This window comes from Coptis chinensis, chromosome 8, assembly GCF_015680905.1.
Source record: "Coptis chinensis isolate HL-2020 chromosome 8, ASM1568090v1, whole genome shotgun sequence".
In the NCBI taxonomy this organism is placed as follows: domain Eukaryota; kingdom Viridiplantae; phylum Streptophyta; class Magnoliopsida; order Ranunculales; family Ranunculaceae; genus Coptis; species Coptis chinensis.
In genome coordinates this window covers 29,710,467-29,733,779 of record NC_141463.1, presented here as the reverse complement: position 1 = coordinate 29,733,779, position 23,313 = coordinate 29,710,467, and the positions used below count along the sequence as shown (strand labels likewise).

The window sequence follows — 23,313 nt, the reverse complement described above, 5'->3', positions numbered from 1 at the left end:
CTCGATTTTAATCTACAAAAATACAAACAAACCCATAGAGAGAGAACAAAGCCCGGCCCGGAACAAATTCAAAGATAACGCTTCGTTTGCCGAAGCCCGGCCTAAAAAATTTGGACTGGGTTTCTGTACTTTGGGCTAGACCCAATCCACTAAAACCAATATCCATTTTGGATATGGTGGGCCACGTGATAGTTAACATTAACCGTCGGATTGATCGTCCCGTGTAGCGGGATTAGCAAATAGAGTGTGGGGACGCTAAAGTCAACAATCTTTTGACTTTTAATCCAAGGTTTTCACACATACATCGTTTTCTCTTCAGAGCCTTTTCCAATTATAGAATCATTTATGTATTGGAAAGTGAAAACTTCCAATCATAAAGAAACATAAATGACATTTTGATAAAAAATATTGGGGCCAATGGCTGAAACCAGACGGTACATTTCCAATCAACATTTAGGTCAGCTTTTTTTTTTTTTTTTTCTCATTATTTCTTGTAACGTTTTATTTATTTATTTATGTAGGCAGTGTTTAAAATTTTGTTATAATTTGTGATTTTATGGATTTGACAGACATAGGGCAGATATTAGTAGAAGCCCAAACCCGGTGGTTGCGACCGAATGAAGTCTGTGAAATTCTTCGTAATTATAAGAAGTTTCACTTGACTGCTGAACCACCTTATAAGCCTCCAGGTATGATCACTTCTTTTCCTCATTGTGAATTCTAACATAGTTTTGGCAGTTTTTTGTTATATGACTATAGTTGTATGAATATGCAACTTCTGTGAACATTTTACTGGGGTCAGACTTGGGAATTTGATGATTTTACGTTTGATTCAATTATGTGGATTTGTCCAAAATTATATGTGCATTGTACTGGATATAGGCTCCTACAACTTTGTAGGAACTAGGAGGACGTGAAAAATGATTGACTCTCAGTTTGGAAACAATTGATACTTTGGAAGATTTTTTTGTTTTTTTTTTGAATCCAAGGACAAAGAGATACATCTATCCATGCTTAACAATGTAAGGTCGTGAACAAAATAGATGCACCATGCATGCTTATATTTTCAAAATTTATCTTATTCTTTTTTAAATATTTTCAGTCACAAATAGAATATTCGATTGAATAAAATCTAATTATACATTGTCGTCGTATTGTTTTATCACTCAATGAATTTGATTGAGATGGTTAATCTTTTTTGTCGTGTATCGCAGTAGGTGGAACCCACTTACCTATAGGCTCTATCAAGATGTTTTTGTGTTGGCCCATTTGGAAAACAAATACAATTGAAATATGTTGTGATACATACTGATATGTTGGTCTATGTTGTCTTTGTGTGCCTATGTGTTCATTTTCTTCGTCAAGGGGGGGGTTGGGTTTAAGATGGGTTGACTCATGATATATTTCCGTGGTACATACACATATAAAGATTGAAGACTAATGTAGTTTGCTCTATAGGTGGGTCTTTATATTTGTTTGATCGGAAAGTGCTCCGTTATTTCCGTAAGGATGGTTACAGTTGGAGAAAGAAGAAAGATGGGAAAACTGTCCGGGAAGCTCATGAGAAACTAAAGGCATGTTGTTACTTCTTTTCATTATTTTCTCATTTGTGCATCACAATTATGTCTTAACTAGCGCCATGAAGGAGAATGCTCATGCTTTAAAAAACCTACTTATTTTGTATGAGATGATTTCTGGCCTCAAAATGAACTTGTCCAAGTCTAGGATCTATGATGTGAGTGTGGTGGAGAATTTGGGAGAGATTGCTAATGTGTTGGGGTGTGTTGAATCTTTTTCTACTACATATTTTGGTTTTCCCTTGAGAGCTAAAAATAAATCAAGAGGTATTTGGAGCAAGGTGATAGATAAAATTGCTTGTTGTTTGGTGGGGTGGAAAGCTAAATGTCCTTCTAAAGGGGGAAGGTTGACTTTGATTGAGTCCACTCTTTCTAATTTTCCGAACTATTATCTTTCACTTTACCTAATTCCTTTGGGAGTTGTAAAACACTTAGAAAAGTTATTCAGAAGATTCTTATAGGGTAGTGAAGGTGACACGTCAAATATTTACTTTGTCAAATTAGATAGATTGGGCCCCTTTAAAGACGAGGGTGGTTTGGGTTGCGAACATGTTTTGCTTACAAATGTAGCTTTGTTGGGCAAGTGGATTTGGAGGTATGGGGAAGAGGAAGATCATTTGTGCATAAAAGTGGTGGAGGACAAGTATGGAGAGGGAGAGAGGAAATGGTTAATTAAGGAGCGTGGAATCCATTTTGGCATTACTCTTTAGAGCGGTTGCTAAAGGGACTAGTTTTCTTCATGGTACCGGAGAATCCATTTCTTTTTGGGATGACATTTGGGCAGAGGTGACCTTGCTTAAAGAACAATTTGGTAGAATCTACATACTTGCCTCTAATAACAAAACAGTAATGATTGAAAAATTGGAAGATGTGAAGATAACTTGACCGCAATTTATGAAGTGGGTAGAAACTTTGGAGAAGCGGATAAGAGATTATGGGTGTGGGATGACATACATGAAATCATTTTATTGAGTTTTGGCTAAGGTCTTGATCGCAATTTATGAAGTGGGTAGGAACTTTGGAGAAGCGGATAAGAGATTATGGGTGTGGGTTGACAATGATTCCTTTACCGTGAAATTATTTTATGAAGTTTTGGCTAAGGATTACTTCTCGATGGTGCTTGAGGAGAATGAAAAGATCTCCAATTTTTTCATTTAAGCAGATTTGGAAAAACTCTATCCCACAAAGTTGTTTTCTTATGTTTGGGTGCTTACATGGACAGGATCAAACCATTGACAATTATGGATCGGAGAGGTATATTTCCAATGTGTGCGTGTATTGCAAGGTGGTGGAGGAAGATGTGGACCACCTTCCGTTTCAAATGTGCCATTACTTTCGGAATTTGGTACTATTTTATGTATCTTTCAATATTGCTTGGATGCCACCATCAAATATCAAAGAGGCCTTGGGCAAGAGTATTATTGAGGGTCCACTCTCTAACAAAGCCAAATAGCTAGACGATCATCTACTTAATGCCATTGTATGGACAATATAGAAAGAAAGAAACATGAGGATTTTTGGAGAAAAAGAAAGGTAGATGCATAACTACTGCATAAGTTGGTAAGGGAAGTCAAGGAACTTATATTTGATTCGGCACGTGCTTCTCCATTGTTTATGGTATAAAATTTGTTGATTTAATGTGTTAGGGCATCTCCAATGGGGGTTGTAAAATTAAACCTTCACATAGGCTCCACCTAGGTGCCATTAGGATTTTACAACTCCAATTGCACAAATATGACTATAAATATCCACACTATATAAATGGAGAGATGTAAAAAAAATTAGATTCTAAACTCGGATGTCCCTTCTTATTTTAAAGAGAGACGTCACTTTTAAATGACGTCTGAGCTTTTTAACAACTTGTATTCGAGTGGGGAATTCCCCACACACTCTATTAGCTGTTAGCTTATTACCAACGGTTTACAACCCCCATTGGAAGGAGTTTTTTGAGTCTAGGGGTATAAATTTTACACCTTATACGGTTTACACCCCCCATTGGAGATGCCCTAATTGGGATTAGCTAGTGAGAACAACGATCTTTTGTAATTGGGGATTTGGGGAGGTTGAGTGTGTTCGAGTAGCTACTCGCTATGTAGACCCTTAAACATTGTAATATTTATTATCTTTATGTGAATACAAAGTGAATTTTACTGATAAAAAAAATGTTCCTCCAATTGGTATGGAGTATAATTCTATAGACTGTTTAGATGAGGTTGAGTAGTGATTGAATCTTCATGGTTTGTTTTTCGTGTATATTATCTGTGCTATTATTCTTCTTTGAAAGTACTCAGAAGAAAAAGGGGGAATTAAGGCTTGTGCCTTGAGGGGCGCCTTTGAGCCTAACATCCAATTTCGCATTAATGCTTTAGGCTCAGGTAGTATAAGCGACTTATGCCTCGATCATGTGAGGCGAACACCTTGAGGCCATAGTCTACCAATCAGCAAGATATGTGAATCCGAGAGCAATTATTGCCATTATTATTGTATTTCTCACTTCGAGTCCTTTACACCCACTCTATTTTGAAAAGAAAACCCTATAAGACTGGTTTCAAGTTCCACAATCGCTTTGTGTGCCCGACAATATACCCACAAGGGAAATAGGGAAAACCTATAGCCTTGATAGCTTTAAACCTGTAGTCTTAATTACTTTTTAAGTTTGTATTAGTTCCATTATTCACATGACATGTTGTCTCACATATATTTCTTTATTTGTATTTTTGTGGACATTTCAATTAATTCTTTTTAATGGCTTTGAGGCTCGCCTTAAATCTCTAAGAGCCTTAGCTCCTCAAGGATCATAAGTGTTTTTTAAACATTGGGTATTCAAATATCAGATATCCGTCGTTCTCTGAATGTCTGCACTAATCTCAAGTCATTGAACTTTTGTAGGCTGGCAGCGTGGATGTTTTGCATTGTTACTATGCCCATGGTGAAAACAATGAGAATTTTCAAAGACGTAGTTATTGGATGCTTGATCTGTAAGTGTTGGCCCTTACACTTGTTTTGAATTTACCATGGTGGCATCTATGAAGGCATGAATAGTTACATAGGAAATTACATTTAAAGCCCGATTATTTCTGTGTTAAGTCAGATTACCAGTTTACCACGTACTTACAGGTTTGAATAGTATCTGTTTTCTGTGCATGCGTTGATTTAAATAGTAATTCAAATATTTTGTACAAATCTTTTGATGTTGGAAGTGAAAACTCTTTTCTTTATATACAGATGAGTAATTATAGGATAATATTTTCTTTTTATTTTTTAAATGATTAACTAACTAAGTGATGGAAGTTAAAGATTAACTCTTTGTTGGAAATAATGTGTTTGGTTAGAGATACTGAGACAGGTTGAGGCTCTAGGTGCAAATGTCCATAAACCGTATACAATATGGTTTTGGTTAATAATGTGTTAATATCTGTTTTTCAATAACGACTTTAATTTGTTTTTTCGTTCTTAGTAAAGTAGAACCACGTGCTTGTTCTTCTGCAAAAGAAAAAAAATAATTTTTATTTTTTCCACGTACCTTGCTCTGCTCGTTTCTCTGTTTGGTTGATTGTAATCTCATTCATTGCCATCTGATGTTGTCATTTCAGGCAGTTAGAGCACATTGTTCTTGTGCACTACAGAGAAGTAAAAGAGGTAACACACTACATCTTATCATACTACACTTTGTTTATACATTTTTTGTTTAGTTTAAAGAAATTATTGTCTCAAAATTCTTTAAAGGATAAACTAAGGTTTTTCCTGTTGTACTTTCAGTCTACTTTCACTGACCCCCTTGTACTAAATTATCTACTAAAAAAACCTTGTACTTTTAAGTCTACTTTCAATTTACCCCTTCCCATTGACTCCGGCCCAATTCAGGCACTAGAATACACATGTGGACCTCTTTTAGGTGACGTGTAGCACCACAACGTGACACCTAATTGAAAATAAAAGGGACACCTTGACTTCAAGTACAATTAGGTGTCAATTTGTTGTGCAACAATGTCACACAAACGATGTCCACGTGTGTTTTCTGGTGACTGAATTGGACCAGAGTCAATGAGAAGGGGTAAATTGAAAGTGGACTAAGTTTGTTTAGTTGATAATTTAGTACAAGAGGGTGACTGAAAGTACAAGGGGCAGAACCTTAGTTTACCCTTCTGTAAATTAGTGACAAGCTCCTTGGTATCAAATAAAACACTGTTTAACTCAAAAACACACACAAGTTGTGCCTCTAACAAAATATTATTTTGATAAAGATTTGCACATGTAGAAGGAATTTCTGAAGGTTCCTTTATTTGGTTAGAGAGGGAAGCTAAGTCGTATGGCAGAGAGTCAGTATGAGGAAATTGAAGTTATGGTGTTCCTTTAGTTGTTCTTTGTCTGTTATTCCATTAATACCCAGATGTCTTCCTAACTAGTTTAGTTAGTGTCAGCTTAAAGTATATGCAAAGTGCCCAGACATAATCCTTAGTAATCATCCAGGAAAATAAGGATCATGTATCACTGACCTCATATAAAGTTATGTCTGTGTGATCTGTGGCCAAAGCATTTAGTACTGACCGTTTACTGTTATTCTGAGTCTTGCAATATTTCCTCAAGCATTGCAGAAGTTAGTTGATGTTTGAATCATAGAGTTTGACTCTTAAGTTGCTTATATCCAGGGGAGCAGGTCTGGCATCTCCCGCTTGTTAAATTCAGACCCTGTAACAGAGAGTGGAAGTTCTGAAACTTCTGCACCCTTATCTGCACATGTGAACTCTGCTGCTCCCACAGTACAGCCATGTTATGCTTCAAGCCCGAGTACAGCCAACTGTAATGGACAGACACCGAAATCTGAACTGTTGGAGGATATGGAATTCGGGGAAGATCTTGGACGCTCCTCTCTGGTTGAGACCAGCACTTGTTCCGGATTTCCAAATGTTAAAATAGAAAGAGATGACAGGATAGGTAAACTACTCTGAAAGATAATCTAAATGATATACTTGCCTGTTACACTTTTTCTTAAGGATTTCTTCCATCAAATCAGCAAATCTCAATGGAAACTGTTTATCCACTGTAGCTTCAGTGCCCAGCTCTGCTTCTTGGTGCTAGTTTCTCATATTGATATCTAGGATTCCAACATAGCGATGTTTAAGACACAATTGTCTGGGTAGAATAGTTGTCTCATCTTCAAAGGGGATACTTCTTAGACACCAACTATACCCTGTTGAATAGATTCTTGTATTTATTATCCCCATCTACTTTTCCAGTTTTTTCCTGAACAAGTTGAGAGATTATGAACCCCATTATGTGAGATGCCCTGTGAAGAAATTAAAGATAAGGGCGTGTTTGGTGATTTCTTTGTGGCATAGGCCAGTTTGTGATTTAAAATGAGAACACAAGTACATGGCTCATAATATTCTGTAACTTATCGAATATTTTACAACTTACGAGTAGGCTTGCAAGTGTGCTGCATGTATTTAAACTGGACTGTTAATATTTTATGTCATACCTTTGTACTAGATTTTTAAGATAATCCTTGTCACCGTGCCCTCATCTTTATCTGTGTTTCCTGTTTTTGAACCAATTTTGAGTCTTTTATTTGGGTCAAATGACAGGATTAATTTAGTAAAATTATGATAAATCATTAAAACCGATTTGTTGTGACTGGACTGATTTTGGACTGTTTTGTATTGCTCCCAAAAGTGTAATAAATCATTAAAAATGATAATTTCTGTAGACTTTAATTAAGCTCATGACAAAGATTAGCATATAAAATCTATGTTATATGTAATGAATTTTTTGATATTGATGCCTTTAGGGTTTTAAGGGGCTGGTTCCACACTTTGTCTCGTTCTTGGTTACTACCGTGATGGACCCAAAACTGAACCGCGTGTTCTTTTTTCATTTTGGATATTCGGTATTGTCAGTTCTTACTTGACTTTTATGTCATACACATCATATTTATCTTAAGTGACTGATTGGTTTTAATTCTGTTCTAAAACTACCGATAAGTCCATAATCAGAACAATAACTAACGATCCGCTTGTTACTCCAGTTCTTACATGACCTGTTAGCTAAATCATAGACCGATAAACAGAGTTTCAGTTTTGGTTCACCCCTAGGTGTCATTAGAAAGATCTTGACAGCACAAACTTGACCCTATTTTGTATTTGTATACTAGAATGTAGATGCTGTGAATCCGTGATTATCGACATGGTGCCAAGTTTATCCCAATACAGTATAGGAAGTGAGAGTACTGGAATCCCAAATTTAAAATTTTAGTTATCTTAGGCAACAAGGTCGATAATAGTAATATAAAGTCGGTGGCAGTTGGGAAGCCAAATAGGCACATATACCTTTTTAATTTTATAGTAAGATGCAATGGAGATACTTCTTCCCAGTTTGTACATGCTTTATATTACTTTTATTTTATGATATTCAATACTTGTCTTTTATTTCATGGAAAGTCAGCTCCCAGTCTAGATCCTACTATCAGGTAGTTAATAGTTTGTAAACCTAGGCAGGAAATAGGTGCTGCTTCCTTGCTTGTAGATGTTCTTTTCCTTCAGTTACTATAGTAAAAGTTGGCTCAGCAATCCAGATCCTACTACCAGGTCCTTTGTTTCTTTTCAGGATTTTGCTGTTCATCAACGAGTCAATTTGGTACAGGATATGGTGGAACTTGGCCTGTTAAATTGACTGTCCGACCTAAATATTCTGATCACAACATCAGCAGAAACCTAAGTTGCGTGCAAGAGCAAAACGTTGCTCCTGACCAGCCAAACTCTGCAGACTTTATGACCACAAAACTTACAAATGCTAACATGGATGCTTCTAATGTGCTAAAAGATGGTTGTGATAGTGGAAGTATGAAACTCCCGGATACACATGTGGAAGCTTTACTAAGAGATTCTGATAGAGTTTTTCAGGTTTGCTCTCCAGATATAACTTTTATATATATTTGCATTCCCACCTTCCTCGTACATCACTAGATTGCTATATCTTGAGGTATAAACTTTTCTTCCGGAGAGAAGTTCCATTGCATGCACATCTACTCAAAACTATGTATAATGACAATAGTTTTAGGGTCAAATTTGTTTTGAATACAGACATACTTCACACTCTCCTTGATAATATTTCTTGCAATATATTTCCATGGAAAAGATATAATTTAAGGTATGTAAATTCTAATATTTCCACACTGTATCCACATTTCTAAAGGTTGAATTATACTCAAAATTCATAAAAGCTTAAGATGCCCCTTATTTGTTTTGAGCCATGTGCTTTGCAGTTTTAGACCATGAAGGCATTGCAAGGCTCAAAACACTGCATTTGGTCTTTTTGTTGCTTCTTGTCAATTTTTGTTTACATTTGGAAGTGATTTCCAGAGATTACCTTTTGTGTTGCTTTCTAATACCTATATGATATCAGCACAAGTAGTAAAAGGTATTAAAATGTCTTCCAATGAAAGTTTTCTTCACCAAGGAGGGTTATTTGATTTATATTATCAAGCGTGAGATGAAAAGTAAAAGAATGTGTAAGTTGAACAAACACTGATGACTCTGAGGTGAAATTGCTAATATAATGTACAATTGCCAAAACAGTGACGACTCTTGTGATTGGATCAAATACATAGTCGTGCCATTTGCAGGCAACTTGGGGACATCGTGTATTTGGGAAGAAGGGGCTTTGAAAAATTCTTTGGGGAATACATGGAAATAACAGTAAGGAGTGTGGGATCAAGCAAACAATGTTGCTTAGTTTTGGACAATAATCAGCCTATCATAGAGAAGGAACATGAAGATGATCATGTAGATTGACTGAATGTATTGCTAGTGATGGCATATTTGCTAGCGATAGGGTAGACAATTGGGATCTCTGGTCCAACTTTCGGAATGTAGTTAGTCAGGAGCTTGTAATTGGGTTGTTATAGGGTAAGTTATGAAAGGAGTTGGGCGTTAGGACTTGGGAGGTGTCTGGTCCTCCAGTGTATAATTGGTTGAGCCCTGCAATTGAGTTTCTCTCACATTTGTGTCCCTTTTACGCCTTAATTAATGAATTTTACTTACCAAAACACGCACAACACTCTAACCGAAAATTAAAAAAATAAAATAATAGGAAAAGAGTGTAAGTCGGACATTTCGGTCTCCAACCCGTAAATTTGACTGATTAACAGAGTTAACATCTCTCTTCATTTGGCAACAGTTGTCTCTGCCTTCGAATACTCACTTGTTATCCTCTTCTTTCTTTTGCTCTCTTTCACTAAATAAATTATTTTTTCTTAAACTAAACTAAATAATTGTTCGCCACATTATCTATTGCATCACACAAAGTGGAGCATTCTCAATATTATTTCACTTTGACACATACAATGGATGAGATCTTTTGTTAGTAACATGCCTATGTGTGCATATTTTAGCAAATAGATATGTAACACGTGGCAACATCTTCTTAAGGCTCGGATATGGTCTTGGTGTGGGTAGAAAGTACCATAACACACTTCAAGTCCAAATCCTCTCACTTCCTAGGTTCAGAAGTGAGACAAGAAGAGGAGGTTCGTAGGCTTTGGAACTAGTTGGAGTAGTAGGTTCATATAACCAACTCCTAACTATGAACTCCAAATCTGGAACTCAACTACTAGGTTCGGAGCAGGTTCGTAGGCTTTGGAACTAGTTGGAGTAGTAGGTTCGTATAACCAACTCCTAACTATGAACTCCAAATCCGGAACTCAACTACTAGGTTCGTAGGCTTTGGAACTAGTTGGAGTAGTAAGTTCGTATAACAAACTCCTAACTATGAACTCCAAGTCCGGAGCTCAACTACTAGGTTCGGAGCTCTAACTACTACTCCGAACCTAAACATGTTTTTTTTGTTGTTTAAGTCAATAAGGGAGACCTATTTGACTTGGGAAACATGGGGCTTCTAGAAGAGTCAGGATGAGACTTAACAAGAGACGATCTCCTAGTTAAACACTAATTGGGAAACCCAATCTATTCTTCTAAATAGAATAGCTGAACTACACGTTGAGTTTGATTCCTCTTCACAGGATACGTAGGCAACCATTAAGGAACGTGGTTCAACTCATCATTTTCTAGATCTCTTCTTCTTCTTGATTCAATACTTCTCATTGTTCTTTGATCATCAACAAAATATTTGTGTTTGTAGATTAGGAAAAATCATTACACAATGCCCATTGATAATCCTCATGAGATTGGCTCTAGAAGGTGCAAAATTATTTTGATATGAGTGGAATTTTTTGACTTCTTTTCTTCAACATGAACACATGGTTGTGTGTTTCATTACATCTGCAAGCCTGCATATTGATCCAAATGAGCGCATATTGTTAACTGTTAAGTATCTGGTATACCTGTCAAATAGCATTTGAATTATTTTGCAGGAACATTTGCAAAGTGAGAATGGTGACCAGGCTCATTTTATTAGCTCTGACAAGCATGCACTATATGGGGCAAATAGTATGTTTCATATGTCAAATGAGCATGATTTCAATTTACTGCATCCTCAACTTAAGAACTACTCTGGATCTCACGTAGTGGTTACTGCTAACGGTTGCTCGTTAGGATTCGGAAAGGCTTCTGCTGATGCTGATGGACATATTGGTGAAGCAGGGGAACTGAAGAAACTTGACAGCTTTGGGAGATGGATGAACAAAGAAATCGGTGGAGATTGTGATGACTCCTTGATGGCTTCAGATTCTGGGACTTACTGGAATACTCTAGATGCACAGAATGAGGACAAGGAAGTTTCAAGTCTATCACGCCATATGCAGTTGGATACTGATTCACTGGGTCCCTCTCTTTCCCAAGAACAACTGTTTAGTATTAAGGATTTCTCACCAGATTGGGCTTACTCTGGGGTTGAGACAAAGGTATGCACTTTTGAGACCCTAATGTCGATGTCTGGAATGGTAGTTGTGTTTGTTGTAAATTGACATGCGTATGGTTTATAAATTTCTTTCTTAGGTATTGATCACAGGCACATTTTTGGGAGATTTAAAGCAATCTGGGACCATTAAATGGAGTTGTATGTTTGGCAAAGTCGAGGTCCCTGTTGAAATATTAACTGATAGTGTGCTTCGGTGTCATGCTCCTGTACACGCTTCTGGATGTGTTCCGTTTTATGTCACCTGCAGTAATAGGCTGGCTTGCAGTGAAGTCCGGGAGTTTGAGTTTTGTGAAAAGGTATCAGCTAAATCTTCCTTGGCTGTTATAAGTGAACCCAATGATGAAATGCGTATTCAGATACGTTTTGCAAAAATGTTATGTCTAGGATTGAACTGGAAGATCTTGGACTGCTCTGTTGAAAAATGTGATAAATGTCATTTAAAAGATGAACTATCTTCTTTGCAAACGAAAGATGAGAAAGAGTGGGAAAGTTTAGAGAAGGCTTCCATGGTTTTTCCGCGAAACCACGAAAATCCTAGAGATGCACTGATGAAGAAGTTGCTGAAGGACAGATTGTATGAATGGCTTGCATTCATTGTCCATGAAGAAGGAAAAGGACCACATATTCTGAACAAAGAAGGCCAAGGAGTTATCCATTTGGCGGCAGCTCTTGGATATGAATGGGCTATGGCTCGAATAGTTGCTGCAGGCGTAAGTCCCAATTTCAGAGATGTGCACGGAAGGACAGCACTTCACTGGGCAGCATATTATGGGAGGTTAGTTTACTAATCTGTAGGTTCATTTACCTGAATCTGTTACTGTTTCATTAGTTGTTAATTTATCCATGTGAAAGGATTATATAACTTCTAAGTGGGTATGTTGACAGTTCCTATATTGGTTGATTTTTCCTACCATAATGCTATTTTTAACTCAGTAGGAATTGTAACAACTTTTTCTGATGGTTATATTGTCCATCTGATATGTGTTTTGCGCAAATTGGGTATTTCTCTAATAGAACACTCTGCTTAGAGAGACTATTAATATATCATTTGCAAAGTGTTTGTGCTGTATCCCACGTCTGAACATAGTAGGCAGTTTGTTTATACTGAAGGTATCCGTGTATTTACTATGCACATGCAATTTAATTGTGTGGTGACTAGGCGTTTGCTGTTTCATATATTTTTATTTAATATGACGCGTTAGCCTGAGTGATACCATAACCGTTCAAATCATTCTAGAATTATCTTCTGCTTAAATGGAAACAAAAGAACATATTGTGTAACCAGAATTTGGAGATTCTGGATTCTATTGCAGATGTAGAAACTGTTGTGAATAATTGAGTGATTTGAGAGGCAATGGCCTAAACTTAATGTCTTTTTTAATATGGGAAATTAGATAAGAAAGAAATAAAAGAGTAAGGAGGAGAGAAGTAGACTAGAAAAAAGACGAAGATGAGGGGATGAGAAAGAAGGCTTAATTGCCTTATATCGCACCTCTTGTATTCAAATTAACATAGCGGTTCTAGTTACACCCCACTTTGCAAGTGTCAAGCGGCTCAGCTGGTCAAGGCCCTGGTAGTTGTATCAAGAGGTCTTGGGTTCGATCCCCACTTACATTGGGGTTGGGGTTTTTCATTTCTTTACACCTACATGCTTGGGTTGTAAGCATCAGCCTCTATTATAAAAAAGTTTTTTGTTAAAAAAAAAAGATGTTTCCCCTCACTATTTACGCATGCCACTCTACTTTTGACACCCAATGACCGGCATACACAAAAGAAGTAAATGCTAACAGTTACTAGAAAGAACATGATAATCGTAATGTGGGTTCTAGTGTTGTACTAATTCAGTATAATGTCTAGGATGCCAGCCTTGTCATAACTATTGCTAATTTGTCTTGCAAAACTGAAGGAAACAAAAAGTATTTGTTGACCAATTGAGCGAATCCTAGTGTTACAATTTTTAATGTAGATTAATAATTGGCGGAAGGGACAACTAGTGAAAATCTACACAAAAGGAAATATTGAAGAATCCTTCAAGTCTCTCCATCATATCTTTTCTCTCAAATAACTCAATAACATCAACCCTGCCTAAACTGAATTACTGCCTAAACTCAATAACTAGGGTTTTTTGCCTTTCTAGCCAAGGAGACCAATTAAAACATACCATGTTGCTGCAAGCAACTAAATAATTAATAAGAAAACAGAATAAACATAGTACAATATTTTATTAGATACTTATCGAGATAAAGGTACAGCAAATCCACTGATTTCATGTCCACTAAGCACATCCAATAAAAGTTATAGCAGATTTGGTTTTGCTTAAGAGCATTTCCAATGGAGAGTGTAGAGTTACACCTCCACATAGGTGCCACTAGGATTATACAGTTCCTCCTACACTCTAATGTATTGTATAAAGATATTCACACTAAATAGCTTCCAACAAGAAATTTTACAAATTTGGAACTTCAAAACACGGGCGTTACTTGGAGTGATGTCTGAGTTAGAAATAAAGAGGGACCTCAGTAGGAGTGACGTCCGAGCTTATTTTAAGCTGGCGCGTCACTCCAAGTGACGCCCAAGTCTTTCAGCAACTTGTATCCGGGTGGAGAATTCTCCATTCAGTCAATTAGTTATTAGCTAGTATCTACAGTTGGGAAGATTTTTTTTAGAGATTGGGGGTGTAAACTTCACATCTTATACGGTTTACACCCCACGTTGGAGTTGCCTGAATAATCATGTTTTTGCATTTAGTTATAATTTATGTGTTTTTGTTAAATGTTGATATTATGTTTTTTTTGCTTGCTTGAACTATATATATTTATTTTTTCCTTTTGTTTTGTAACAATATACGAATTAAAAGTGATATCAACATAATGAGCTAATGAATTTCTGTCAATTCGATAGGAATAGCAAAAGGGATGATAAAAGTATTCATAAGTATACAGTATTGGATATTTAGTGGGAAGTTCACCTAACAGCTTCCTTCCTCCTTAAGAATGATTAGTTGAACAAAAGCATGGCAGTTGTCTATACAAAATCTTTTGTAAGTTTTTTCCACTGTATATTACTTTCGTTTGGTTTCCTAGTTGTCTATCGTAATCGTATACCCCAATTTCCTTGATTAGCATGCTATTCTGATAATGAAGTGTGCGACAATTATTTCATTATTAGAATCATGTGCTGGAGATCTTGTACTTTAGGGTGTTTTCGCATTTTGGCTGTGTGTCTAATTAATCTCTTTACCCTGTATAAGGAAAAAATGTGAATCCTACCAATATTGTCTCTTTAGGTGCCTGTAATAGATGACCTTCTTGCCTCACCATTATCCACTTCGCTAACTGTTGTGAATGTGCTTTTTGATCAGAGAGGAAACAGTTGTTGCACTTGTAAGACTGGGTGCAGCTCCAGGTGCACTGGAAGATCCAACATCAAAGTTTCCTGGAGGTCAAACTGCGTCTGATTTGGCATCAAGTAGAGGACATAAAGGGATTGCTGGATATTTAGCTGAGGCAGATTTGACTAGTCACCTGTCTTCTTTGACACTTCAAGAAAACGTAATGGAAAGTGTTGCTGCAACTATCGCCGCTGAAAAAGCTGTTGAGGGTGTAGAGGAGCAAAGTGTTGTTCCTCCAGATGGCTGCGATGAATGGCAATTGTCTTTAAAGGGTTCTCTAGCTGCTGTTAGAAAAGCTGCTCAAGCAGCTTCTTTGATACAAACTTCCCTTCGCGCTCGTTCATTCAATTATAGACAGTTGGATGAAAGTAGTGATGAAGTTTCCGGAATTCCTCCTAACCTAATAGCACTTGTGTCTTTGAGCACTAAGACAAAAAAGATTGGTCATTTCAGTGATTATTTGCATTGCGCAGCTGTGAAAATCCAACAAAAATATCGTGGATGGAAGGGGCGAAAGGAATTTTTGAAGATCCGCAACCGTATTGTTAAAATTCAGGTATTTTTTTTTGGTCAGTAAAATATTCAGTTATCCTAGTACTTATGGTTGTTTAGAATGTCTTTTTATAGTTTAGTCTTGTCAAACTATTTCATCATTAACATGTGTTTGGTTTCACATTCATAAAAATATGCAGATAAATTAAAATCAACTCAGGAATGTGCCATTATTCTTACCAACCCCATGCACTCTGTTATTAGCTTTTCGCTTTGCCAACTCCCCTTTCTTTGGTCTTCCATTTGGGCATTTCTTGATGCCTCTTCAATGTGGCCAAATCTACCTGTTAAAACAGATTCCGTTTCTGATTGTGTTACATCTTGCCTGTCATCCATCTCAAGACTAAGGAAGAAAACTCTGACAATTCTGTTTTAGATTATGAAGGGTGAACATGTGTAAGACATCCATGAGCAATTTTGTGGACAGTTCTTGCTTTTGAACAGTGAAGTGTTATACATGGCAAACCTATTATTATTATTATTATTGTTTCAGGGGGTGGGGTGGGGGTGTAGTAGGATGGATTTTGGCAAGTAACTTGTTGGCTTCTTTGATTGAACTTGGACTTGGATGTGTGTATTAAGCTTTTAGAAGATCCTATCTCCAGATTTCGCTGTACTTAAGGTTGTTTTAGTATGTTATATATTTTTTTGTCGTTCTTCATTAACACTTCATACTTCATACCTGGACTTGTGTTTCCGTGATTAAAATATTTTCTTCTCAACCTAAATGAGGTGCATGGGGAGCTTTGTGTGTATTCAGTCAAACCATTTGTTGCTTTTAGAATACAAGTATAATTGGTGAAGGGTTAATTTGTGGTAAAATGCATACCTGCGAGGCTTGAGATGAATGAAGCTCTCAATAAAAAAAGAAACGCTATCAAAATCTAGAAAAAATAGGACTAAATCCAGAAAAATGAAAAACAATGTGCCATTTGAATGAAACTACTAAAACAATAAAGCATAAATAAAAAGTAGCGAGGCTATATATTTTTCTTTATGGTTGACATGCAAGAAAATAAAATAATAAATAAACAAAAAAATTAGGAAAAAGGTGCAAAACCCCATAAATAGGCACACACCTCAAAGAGAAAAATAGACTTTGGTATATTTGACAAAGATTTGTCTTTAGAAGGCCGTAGAGAGTGTAAGATAGGCCAAACAAATTAGAAGATGCCTGTGGTACTGAGGTAGGCTTTGGCTTCTGTTGGATCAGGCACTAACTTCCTGGCTGGATATTTTATAACCTGGAGGTTTACCCAGTGGAAAGCATACCATGCTATACTTCTACGCTAGAGCTATACTCGATACCGGGAACAATAAAGAAATTTGATCTCTCTAGGTTGAAAACATTGGAAGAGGAAAAATTGGGTTTGAGAATGGAAGTGTTTGATATCTAAGAGAACGAATTTGTGGACATACATTAAAATCCTGTCCACACAGGACAAACAAAGCTAATTGGTCCACGTCAGCAGCCATACACCAATTGGACCAGCCATTTAACAGATTAATAAAATAGCCAAACGAAATAGTAAGTAAAAAGGAGCGTTTATTCATGATAGGCAAATTCTAGATAGTATCCTTATTGCCAATGAGGCCATTGATGATATACGGAGAGGTGATAGCTCTAGAGTCGTGTGTAAAATAGATTTAACCAAGGCTTATGACCATGTTAACTGGAAGTTGTTGGATTATATTTTGAGGGTGGGTTTTGGAGTGAAGTGGAGAAGATGGGTTAGGAAATGTATCTCTACAGTGTCCTTTTTTGTACTCGTTAATGGTTCCCCAGCTGGTTTTTTAAAGAGTTCTAAAGGAATCAGGCAGGGAGATCCGATTTTCCCTCTTCTTTTTATCTTGGTTGTGGAAGCCTTAGGTAGGATGATTTCTAGAGCGAAGTAGTTGGGGGTTTTTGATGGCATTCGGGTTGGGCATGACAAGGTTTGCATCTCTCACCTCCAATTTGCTGAAAATACTTCAGTTTTTTTGGAACCTCAGGTGGATCAAGTTAGATGGTTGAGGCATCCTTTGTTGTTCTGAGGCTGTGTCGGGGCTGCAAGTGAATTTGTCTAAGAGTAAGATTTATGGTGTAGGCAATGTTTTTGTTCTCGGTGATTTAGCTACGGTTTTGGGTGTCAAACTGATTCCTTCCCTTGTACTTACTTGGAGTTGCCCCTTGGAGCAAATTCACGGTCTAAATTCATTTGGGACCGGTCATTGAAAGAGTTCTGAAGAAATTGGCAAGTTAGAAGTGTAGATATTTATCAAAAGGGGGGGGTTAATCTTCATTAAAAGCACCCTGGCTAGTCTTCCTGTTTATTTTATGTCTGTTTTCGTCATTCTCAAGAGTGTTGTGAATAGGATTGGAGAAATTATGAGGAACTTTCTTTAGGATGATTTGGATGAGCACCGTCACTATCACTTGGTTAGGTGGGAGTTGTGTTGTTTGGCTAAGAAGGACGGGTTTAGGTCTTCGAGACATGAGTAGTTTTAATCAAGTTTTACTGGGTAAGTGGTTGTGGCGATTTGGAGAGGAATGCGAGAGTTTGTGGAGAAGAGTGATTGTGTCCCGTTTCGGGGAAACTCATTTTGGATGGGATAGTGGTTCGGTTCGTATCTCTTATGGTTGTGGGGTTTGGAGAGGAATCCTTAATATTTTTCCTATGTTTCTGAAAGGTGTCCGTTTAAGTTAGGGCTTGGTGACAAGATTCTTTTTTGGGAGGATAGTTGGTTAGAGGGAGGTTCACTTGCCAACAGTTATCCTTATTGTTCGTCTTGTCTAGCTTCAAAGGTAAACCGGTTATAGATTGCATGGTTAGAACTGAGGTTGGTATATTGTTGAATCTAGGTCTTCGCAGAGCTTTGAATGACTGGGAGATTGATGCGTTAGCTTCCCTTATGGCTAGGCTTGATGCGCTACCTTCTATGACGCAAAACTGTGATAAGAGTGTGGTACCCGAGCAAGAAAGGTATTTTCTCTATTAAGTCTTTTTATTTCAGCATTCCTACTTGGTCAAATTCTCATAATCGTTGTGCTCTTATTCTCTGTTTTCTTAGTCTAGTCATATGGGGAACTAAAGTCCTCACCAAGATTTCTTTCTTTGCTTGGACAATCTCCTTAGAGCGTATTCTAACAATTGATAATCTTCGGAAGCATAAAAAAATTATTGTTAACTATTGTCAATTGTGTATGAAAGATGGTGAATATGTAAATCATGTTTTGTTGGGGTATCTTTTTCTTGGAACCTTTGGTCTTCTTTCCATTTAGGTTCTTATTTTTATTGAGCGAGTCCTGGGCAAGTGGTGGATTTGTTGAAGGGTTGGGGTCATGGTTCTTTTACCTCATCAGGCAATCGTCTTTGGAGCTTGTTACCATTTTCTATTCTGTAGGATTTTTTGATTTAGCGAAATTGTTGACACTTTGAAGGCATTTCTACATCTAATTAGGAGCTTATCATATGTATTAATGCTTTATTATTTCAGTGGTCTAAGATTTTTAAAGAGTTTAGGAGTATTCCTTTTGAGTATTTTGTGGTGAGGTGGGATATGTTTTTGTATTTAGAAGTATAATAATTTGTAGTTCTTGGGTTAGCTTCCTGTGGCTACGTTTTTAGTTTTATTTTGTTTCTTTGTAATAGTAGGCTTTCTTGGCCTACTTTCTTTTCACTTTTAATGAGACTTCAACTTTATCGAGCAAAATAAAAATAAAAATAGTAAGTAAAAACAAAAGGAAATCAAATGGAAGATCTGTTTCTCACCTGGGCTTCTCAAGCTCTAACCTCCACTTATCAATTTTTCCAACCACGTCTCACGGAGTCACGGTCTCACCAAAACACAAAAGAAATGGAAGCCTTGTGTTAAAGTTCTAAATGTTAACAAAATTTTTTGAAGTGGGGTTTGCTAATTTGTTGAATATATGTTAAAATCTTTACCAAATTCTTCTAGAAGGGATCATTCTTGAAAATGGGTAGGTGTGCTGGTTTTCAAGTTTTAATCACTTTTCAAGTGATACTTTTACTGGAAAAACTGAGGTCCTTTGTTCCCACAACACCATTCATTTAACTTAGAAATTTAGAAAGGGTTAACGAGTATTACCCCCCCACTAGATGAGCCAATTAGGATTTCCACCCTCCACTAGATGGGAAATTAGGGTCTCCCCGCTAAATACACACAAAAAAAAGTCAAATTGGATTGACCGTGGTTTTTTTGTGGGGGGGGGGGTAATACTCGTTAACTCATTAAAAAAAAATTGCAAATTTTGGGACGAAAAAACATATCATCAAGCCTACTTCAAATAAAATCCAACTTGTTGTGATTTAGTATGCTGTCATGGTGTTCTAAGAGAAACGGTTGCTGCTTGTTTTAAAAGTTCGGACTCAGACCTCGTTATAGAGAAGTTGAACAGTTTGCATAAAGGAAAACTATTATATTGTTTCTGTTATTACCGCTATGTGATTTTTTTTGTTTACCTGTTTTTTGTTTAATTTTATTAACCTGTTAAATGGCTGGTCCAATTGGTGTATGGCTGCTGACGTGGACCAATCAGCTTTATCTGTCCCGTGGACAGGATTAGCTTGTATGTCCACAAATTCGCTCTCGATATCTAATATAATAAGATGTTTTGGTGGACAAAACATGACCTAATAGCATCTTTTTATTCTTTTAAGGAAGGGTAAGTTTGTGAAAAGAACATAACAAAGTATCGGATGGGTTTAATCGCGGAACCAGTGATGCTTAAGCCTGTTAGCACCTCAAAGATCAATCCTCAAGGTTTACGCTCAGTCCAGTGCGTTAACCTCTTATATTACTACTGAGGCTATAACATGAAAAAGGCATGATGGGAAGGTGACACTGTTAACAACAATAATCAGAAAATGAAACGGCAGCTTGGGATGCATACTGCAGGTGTTAGAAGAGTGAGACCTAAAAGAACGTGCTATGAAATAACAATTGCATCTCTATGATGATTGCTCCCGCGAGAAATTCATGATTGTTTTCAACTTTACCAGTAATAGTCGTCCACATATTGGGAGACAGGAAAACACCTTTTTTTTTTTTTTTTTTTTGGTACCAAATTTTGATAAAATACTAATAATTGACTCTTCTAAACAGCTAATCCTAAATCCTGAATAAAATAGTACTTAGTTAACAATCCATATGTCTGCATTACGTATAGATCCCCTGCTGTATTCTTGGTAATTTAGCTGTCTTTAATTACTTTTCAGTTACTGCTATGCTGTTTTTGGCAAGGTATAATAAATTTGGTATCCTTTTCTATTTTTCTAGTAATTGCAAGATTTATCCGTACAGTGAACCATAATTTTGTGCTTGATTTATGTTGATCAAGGCACACTCTCCTCTTCTTTTATTGTTCAGTAATTTTTGTTAATCTAAACCTGTTTTTGTGCTGTTCCCTTCAGGCGCATGTTCGAGGCCATCAAGTTCGTAAACAATATAAAAAGGTCGTATGGTCAGTTAGTATTGTTGAAAAGGCTATTTTGCGGTGGAGACGTAAAGGAGTTGGTTTGCGAGGTTTTCGAGCTGACACAGCATTTGGCAGTTCCCAGCCTCAAATTGAAAAAATGGATGACTATGAGTTTCTGCGCCACGGTCGGAAGCAGAAAGTTGCTGGTGTAGAGAAAGCACTAGCAAGAGTGCAATCTATGGTTCGCTACCCTGAAGCACGTGATCAATATATGCGATTGGCGACAAATTTTCAGAATTTCAAGGTAAATGTTTTTTATTTTTATTTTGAGCTAATGCTTCCCAATAATATGGTGGATTGGTGGTATGTAAAATGATTTGCCTTTTTTTTCTTCTAAAGCGTTTAACTGGGTTAAGGCAGACCAGCTTATTAAACTAAAATGGAGTTTCAGACCATATGTTCGCTTAACATGAAAGGGAGAGGGCAACACTACAAAGCTATTCATCCGTAGGCATTGAGCCTTAAAATACAATAGCATAAATATGTAGTCCCCGACTAAATTTATTTAAACACATCTATCTCCTTATCATAGATTAATTACTTACTCCTCTTCCAAGTCCTCTAGAAAATTGGTTCACAATCTCAGGTTGTTCATCAGCCATTTGGTTTGTGTGATTTCCAGATCTCTAAAGAACCTAGAGCAAGCCCCACATCCAAAGGTCCAACTTATTGAAAAATAAAACATCCAAAGGTCCAATTATAATCATCATTCCAGGTTCTCTTAATGGAATCAGCAATATGTGTTTGTTTTTTGTTTTTTAACTTGTCCATAGCTTCCTTCATCATACTAAGATTTGGATCAACGCATCAAGCTCACCTTGAGCAAGCTCTATAAACTTCTTACTAACTTTTGTATGCTTTTCTACTGTTGTCCACCCTCCTTGTAGAGTCACAGCCATAACAGAAGGGACCACTTGGGGAGCAACAGTTGGTGCAAGTTGTGGTTGTTATTGTGCAACAACTACAGCTTCCATCTCACCCACATCTTCTAACAAAATGTCAACAATTTCCTGTACTGCATCAAATGCATAAAACCCAATTGCTTACCTCAACCACTAATAAAAGTTTTACTCTTGCTACATATAATAGGTTTCACAGCAACCACTTGATCAATTAAACTAGGCACCACGTCACTTTTGGTTCAATTTTGCTGCTTAGTGCCCATATAATCTTGCTACATAAAATGATGTGGACACGAGTCAGGTCATAGTCGAGATCAAGCCCATGGGTCGCATGCATTAGCCCCCCCACACACACACACACACACACACACACACCAAAAATAAAAATAATTATTTAGTTGGTTTACTTTTCAGTAGTAGCAGACTAGCAGCCAAGTGTCTTATTTCTATTGGCTTTACTTTGTTGTCAATTACTATAAGATTGTGGACCAATTGTTAATCCCCATTATAAAATGAGTCACCTTTCTTAAGATGGACTGCCATGTCTACACAAGCTAGCACCTGAACTGTTTCCACTCCGAAATAGGTGTATGATGAACGATTGAACGTGATCAAAATTTTTCTATTTCATTTTTTGTTAGACTAGACTATACTACTTTAACTTTTCACCTGCCAATGCATCCCTTGTTTTAACTTTGTCTTTCATTGCATTATCTTTGTCAACAAAAATTGAAAACCCTATAAATAATTACTGGTTGATATCTCTATTCACTCATAGTTTGTCAGACTTGTGTAATCACGTTTTTCTTAATGATCCTTGTAGTGAATGCTAAACTGAGTTGTCTGTACATAGTTCACGAATTTGCTGGAGATAAGAATCTGGAACTACATTTATTTTAGAAAGCACTATTCGCAATATTAATACTGGTCATTTGAAAATAAATTATCTAAATTGTGTTATACTTCTGCATTTTGTTGTCCTACCAGCTCTGTTTAATTTTTTTCTTTGACGTGATTAGCTGTACATAATGTCTACCATTTGAACTCTCTCTCTCTCTCTCTCTCTCTCATGTATTTACATTCTTTTTAATACAGGTGGGTGGTGAAAGTAGTACCATGCAGTTTCAAAGTTTAGAGAAGGGTACAACTGACGAAGATTTACTTGCACTTACTTCCATGACGTATTAGATAGTTAAAATTGTGTCTAAGTGTCTAACACCGAGCAGACTTGGCAGTTACGACAACTGGTCATTGTAGCAGTCTCGCTAGTTGCAATTGGATTTGTATGTATAGTCTCACAGAGCCTTGTTTTTTATTTTGATTAAGTTAATAGAAGAAAAAGAATATGTATAAGCAAAAGAGAACATAGTGGGAGGAGGGGGGCAAATGATTAAGTTTAGGACAAATGCGAAAGCGATGCTCCATTGCACTAATTGTAAAAATTCAGGGATGGGTTCTAATATGGAACAGCTGTCAGACTGGACTTGGGCATAATGGAATTGTATAGTTATTTGCTAATATTATGTGCCTTTATGTGCT

General features: G+C 36.8%; 1 protein-coding gene across 4 annotated transcripts; it reads left to right on the top strand.

Moving 5' to 3' along the window:
• Window positions 1-291: 291 nt before the first annotated feature.
• Window positions 292-23,292, top strand: LOC147480981 (calmodulin-binding transcription activator 3-like). Of its 4 annotated transcripts, none has more exons than XR_015203708.1 (13): window positions 298-457; window positions 570-689; window positions 1,459-1,574; window positions 4,467-4,555; window positions 5,171-5,216; window positions 6,227-6,512; window positions 8,181-8,476; window positions 10,945-11,433; window positions 11,528-12,225; window positions 14,812-15,397; window positions 18,236-18,356; window positions 20,808-21,116; window positions 22,870-23,292. XR_015203708.1 is itself a non-coding variant. In XM_086575812.1 (13 exons), the coding sequence occupies exons 1-13, from the start codon at window positions 418-420 to the stop codon at window positions 22,960-22,962; spliced, it is 3,015 nt and encodes a 1,004-aa protein (XP_086431938.1). In that variant the 5' UTR covers window positions 298-417; the 3' UTR covers window positions 22,963-23,292. The 4 variants fall into 4 exon arrangements, 3 of the variants coding, with proteins under 3 accessions (XP_086431936.1, XP_086431938.1, XP_086431937.1); XM_086575812.1 differs by lacking the exon at window positions 18,236-18,356 and having other exon boundaries at window positions 10,945-11,020; window positions 11,174-11,433; XM_086575811.1 differs by lacking the exon at window positions 18,236-18,356 and having other exon boundaries at window positions 10,945-11,020; window positions 11,126-11,433.
• Window positions 23,293-23,313: the final 21 nt, after the last annotated feature.